The 4,576-nt window shown below is 69.4% G+C and overlaps 2 protein-coding genes across 2 annotated transcripts; one reads left to right on the top strand and one right to left on the bottom strand.

Moving 5' to 3' along the window:
- Window positions 1-596: 596 nt before the first annotated feature.
- MNEG_14277 (hypothetical protein) lies at window positions 597-2,156 on the top strand (the record flags this gene model as incomplete). Its single annotated transcript, XM_014037252.1, has 5 exons — window positions 597-795; window positions 994-1,087; window positions 1,286-1,404; window positions 1,590-1,729; window positions 1,914-2,156. 5 exons carry the CDS (start codon window positions 597-599, stop codon window positions 2,154-2,156), a joined length of 795 nt encoding a protein of 264 aa, XP_013892706.1.
- A 908-nt stretch (window positions 2,157-3,064) lies between these two features.
- Window positions 3,065-4,186, bottom strand: MNEG_14276 (hypothetical protein; the record flags this gene model as incomplete). Its single annotated transcript, XM_014037251.1, has 5 exons — window positions 3,065-3,136; window positions 3,318-3,386; window positions 3,606-3,665; window positions 3,827-3,940; window positions 4,112-4,186. 5 exons carry the CDS (start codon window positions 4,184-4,186, stop codon window positions 3,065-3,067), a joined length of 390 nt encoding a protein of 129 aa, XP_013892705.1.
- Window positions 4,187-4,576: the final 390 nt, after the last annotated feature.

Below are 4,576 nucleotides of genomic sequence, written 5' to 3'. Positions count from 1 at the left end.
GGGCCGCGCCGCCCGCCGCCGCCGCCCGCCTCCGCGAGCTGGGCGCCGCTCCGCCGGCCGGCACGGGAGGCGTCGGGGCCGCGCTGCCGCCGCAGCACCCGCGGCGCGCGCCGCGGTCTATCCTGCGGCAGCGCGACCAGGGGCCCGAGGTGGATGCGAGGGACACCTACGCCTTTGACAGCCCTGCTTCTCCCCACGCACTCGGCTCCCAGCTCGGGCCCGGCTCGTCCTATGCGCCTGGCCCCCGGCTGGCTCCGGTTGCAGCATTGTACGGCAGCGGCGCTGCCGCATACAAAGAGGGCGGCGGCGGGCTGCGGCAGCGGCAGCCGCCGCAGCAGTACGTGCGGTACGGCGGCCTGCGCGACAGGTGGGTCCGGGGGTGAGTGGGGCAGGTGAGGCGGAGCGCTGAATCAAGCGTGAAGGGATGCAATTGCAGCTGGCCGTGCGCATGACCCTGTATTTACACCTGTAAATGGTGCAGGGTGCAGGTGCAGACCAACTTTTCTGGGCCTGCCCGGCAGGTGTGCTGAGGGACAGATGTGCGGCCGCGTGAACTCTGCAGCGTGCCCCTCACACTACCATGCCAACCCGCGATTATGAATGCCGCATGCAGGGTCGCGCCCGCGACGGCTGCCGCGGCTGCAGCCGGCGTCTTTGGCTACGCGCCCGACGGTGCGGCCCCTGGTCGCACCGCCGCCGTCGCGGCCGGTGGCGGCGGCAGCGCGCCCAAGGCTGCGGCCGTGCGGGACAGCTCCCAGTTCGGCGGGAAGGTTTCGCTGCAGCGCTTCGCGCGGGGTGAGCTGCGGCGGCGGCGGGCCGCTGCGGCCCGCCGAGCGCGGCCAGGGAGCCTCGGGGCGCGTGCCCGCAAATGGCGTGCGTTCGCACAACGCGTGTCTGATTCGAAACAACGCCCCACACAAGCCCTCCAGATTGTGTCCGCGGGCGGGCCGCGACAGCCGCGCTCCGCACCGGCCCCGCGTGCCGCCCCCGCAGGCCAGGTGGAGGCGAGCGACGACTCAAGCAGCCAAATGGACGTCCGCGTGCCCAAGGTGGTGCACTATGCGGACAGCCAACCAGATCAAGCCCGGTGCGCGGCAGAGGCTGCACTGCGAAGCGTGATGATGCAATCACGCACGCGCCGCCCCTGCTGAGTTCAAGAGGAGCCCACCCGAGCGGCGTAGTGCGGACCAAGCGGCCGGCTGGCTCCCCAATGCAAGCCGGACGCGCCTTGGGCCGCGCGGCCTCACCAGACGCCCGCGCCCGCTCGCACGCGCCCCACCCGCAGGCACGCGCGCGACGCAGAGCGCGCCGGCGACGCCGGCAGCAGCTTGGGCAGCCGGGACGCCTGGGTCGCGGCGGCCCAGATCACCAGCCCCCCGTTGATGCGGGTGCTGCAGGATGCAGGTGGGCCGGGCTGCCAGGGGCGCCTGGCGGCGGGGCCGGGCCCTCGCGCTCGCAGGCGATCCAGACAAGGGGCCGAGCACGCCCGATGCACGCACGATGCTGCAGCTGGGGTCAATGGTGGATCTCTGACCTGGCGGCCCAGTTCTCTGACTGATTGACTGACTATGCCTCGAACACTGCCGCAGTCACCATGAGCCGGGAGGACCTGGAGCGGCTGGAGAAGCGCGGCCGGCGGCAAGGCTGGCTGGCGCGCATCGCCAAGCTGCTGGCCGGCCTTGCGGCGGCGGCGGCCCTGGGCGCCGCGACCGTGATCGTCGTGCGCACGGTGAGGCCGCGGGGCGGTCTCGCGTCGCCGCTGCACGCGGCCGGCCACGTGGATGCAACAGCAGCAGTCCGGGGGCCACCGCCGCGCGTTGGCAGGGCCCGCCCCGCCCCAAAACTGATCCCTGGCAACGAGGCTGCACCGGTGAGTTCACCAATGCCCCTGCATTGCGCGCGCACCCTCTCAGGCATGGGACGACTGCAGCGGGGGCCGCTGCAACACGGACGACGCCCAACTCGAACCCCTGGCCCCCCGGCTGCCCAGCCTGCGGCCGCTGGGCCACAAAGACGGCGGCGCCAAGGCCCGCCGCGGCGGCCGGCGCGGCGAGGGCGGTGGCGGCGCTGGTGGCGGGGGGCTGGTGCTGCAGATGCCTCAGATGCCGTTTGTCCCGGTGTTCCCGGCGCCCAACCCCCTGGACAGCCGTGGCTGAGGCAGGCTGCGCTGCGGCCAAACTGGCCGCCCTCACGGGAGATGCAGACAGCAGCGGCAGTCGCCCGCACGTTGGCGCGTGCTGCTTGCGTTTGGGCTTTGGGTCGAGCGGGCAGATTATTGGTGCCAACGGCCGACCAGGCGGCAGCTCTGAGGCTAAGTGGCAGCATCTCATATCCCAGGGTGGCATCATCCTTCCGCCGCGTATGGTTTAGCTGTTGAGAACGTACACACCACCACAGTCACATCCTTGTCCTTCTTTGCTTGCCTACACTGGGGTGTGTATGCGATCCGCGCATGCAGGACAACCTTACTGTGTTGTGCACGTGGCTGTTTGCTCTCACGCGCATGCGACCGGCGCGCGTTCTGAAGGCGTGGGGCGGGGCTAGTCGCGCCGTCAAAGCCGCACCACAGCACTATTCACGCGTGTGCTTTTTGAGTTGTGAAAGGCACACAAAGGCGCACAGTTCTGACAACACTTGGCGCGTTGGAGGGTAAGGGGGCATACGATGAAAGCGTGATTGGTTTGCAGCAAATGGCTGCAGGAAGGCAGCAGTCTTGCTTCCCCAGGCCATGAGAGCAGCCTGCAAACAATCTGGTCATGGCCTATGCGGCCGCACATCAACAACGGACGGCGAATACATCAACCAGTGCAACCCGACAGCCGCAATGCGCTCTGCAGTTGGCGGCTGGGCGTGGGCCCGCACATGTGACAGCTTGCTGCTGCGCCGCCGTCACTCCAGGGCGGGTCGGCGGACGACGCCCTCAAATCATCGCGCCGTGCCGCATGCACTGCACATTTCCCCGTCCCCTTAAGCCTCCTCCCTCTCCCCGCCAGCGCCTGGATATCGCAGAAATCAGGAGTATTTGCGCCAACGCCTGGGCCTGGCCACCCCCTGCTAGGCCCCATCACAAGTCCTCGTCCTCCCAACGCTCCACAGTGACCGGCGCGTGCTTGTCCACCGCCGCGATAAGGCGCGCCTGCAAAACGCAAGGAATCAAAGTGGCACGCACCAACACGATGCCGCATCAGGCCTCTGCAGAGGGCGTGTCAACGTGGGCGCACTGGCAGGCGCGTGCGAGGGCCCGCCCACTGCTGCGGGGCATGGAGGTGTCATGCGAGTGGCGTGGGCGGTCGACGCGCAGCGCTGCGCCTGCCCACCTTATCGCGCGTCGCGAAGCTCTCCACCAGCTCCCCGTTGTTCAGATGGAACGTGAATAGCGGCACGTTCTGCGCCAAGCGCGGGCGGCGGCGGCGACGCAGGGGCGGGTTCGGGATGCGTGACACGCCGCAGTGTGCAGCTCACCGCTCGTCGGGGGCAAAGTCGCCGTTGTGCCTGGGGGATGCAATATTGATGCTTCATGCGAGGTGTCATGGCCCAGCAGCTGCCGCATATCATAGCCTGGGTGCACCCCAGTGCCGAGGGTCCCCCAGGGCAGGGCAGCACACCTTGATTTTGTGGTGGCGGGCCAGGGGGGTCAGCTCGTAGTCCTCGTCATACACATTGTGCTGGAGACACAAGCGGGGGTCGGCGGTTCGCGATATGGTGAGCGCCAGGCGCACGCGTTGGCTGAGCTCTTGCAGAAGCGCGCCCCCGGCTTCGCCTGCGCGTCCTCCTGCGAGGCCTGCTGGTGCACTCGCTGCCCCTGCACCCTCCCACTCAGCCACACCTTGACGAATATAATGTGCTGCGCGTGCTCGCTTGCGCTGCGGCACATCCTGTGGAAGCCCGGCGCCATGTACTTGCAGGCCGGGCAGTCCGTCTTGTACCAGTCCACCACCACCTGGCGGTTCGCGGCGTCGTGAGCGGGAACACGCGTGGAGGGACCCTGGGCCTGGACAGGCACGACCTGGGTGCTCAGCGGCTGCAGCGTCCTGGCAGAGGGGCCGCTTGCGCCGGCGCCGGGCTGGGAGGGCGCGCGGGCTCGGGGCGCTGCGGCCAATTGGCGCCTCACCAGGGCGTCCGGCAGTGCCGACTCAAAGATCGCGTCCAGCTCCTCTTTTGTGTAGACCTGTGTGAGGTGTTTCATGAGGTGGTGCCTTGTCTTCGGGCAGGGCGCACAACAGCCATCGGGCGGGTGCAGACGAGGTGCGTCGCCGCAGCAGCCAACCTGGCCAGCTGACGGCCCGCCTTTTGTGGCAGAGGGGAGCCGGCTGCGTTCTCACTCGGCCACTGCTGCGCGTCGTGCAGGGAGACGGCAGCTCCGGCTGCGCCCCGGCCCGGCCGCGGGGCCTAATGCTGCACTTGCCTGGATGACGCAGTCGGTGGGGCAGGGCGTGTCGTCCTCTGTAAAGTGGATGCCCTCCTCCAGCAGCAGCGACTCTACCGCGGGAGTGTCCGCCTGTGTGTGCGCGCGGCCGCATGCACGCGTCCGGGGCCGGCCAGCCGGCGGGGCGGGGCGGCGGGGGGCGGCTTGATG

Source organism: Monoraphidium neglectum (genome assembly GCF_000611645.1).
Source record: "Monoraphidium neglectum strain SAG 48.87 unplaced genomic scaffold scaffold04374, whole genome shotgun sequence".
Lineage (NCBI taxonomy): Eukaryota > Viridiplantae > Chlorophyta > Chlorophyceae > Sphaeropleales > Selenastraceae > Monoraphidium > Monoraphidium neglectum.
Note: the sequence above shows the minus strand (reverse complement) of the source record. Positions and strands in the feature narration are given on the sequence as shown.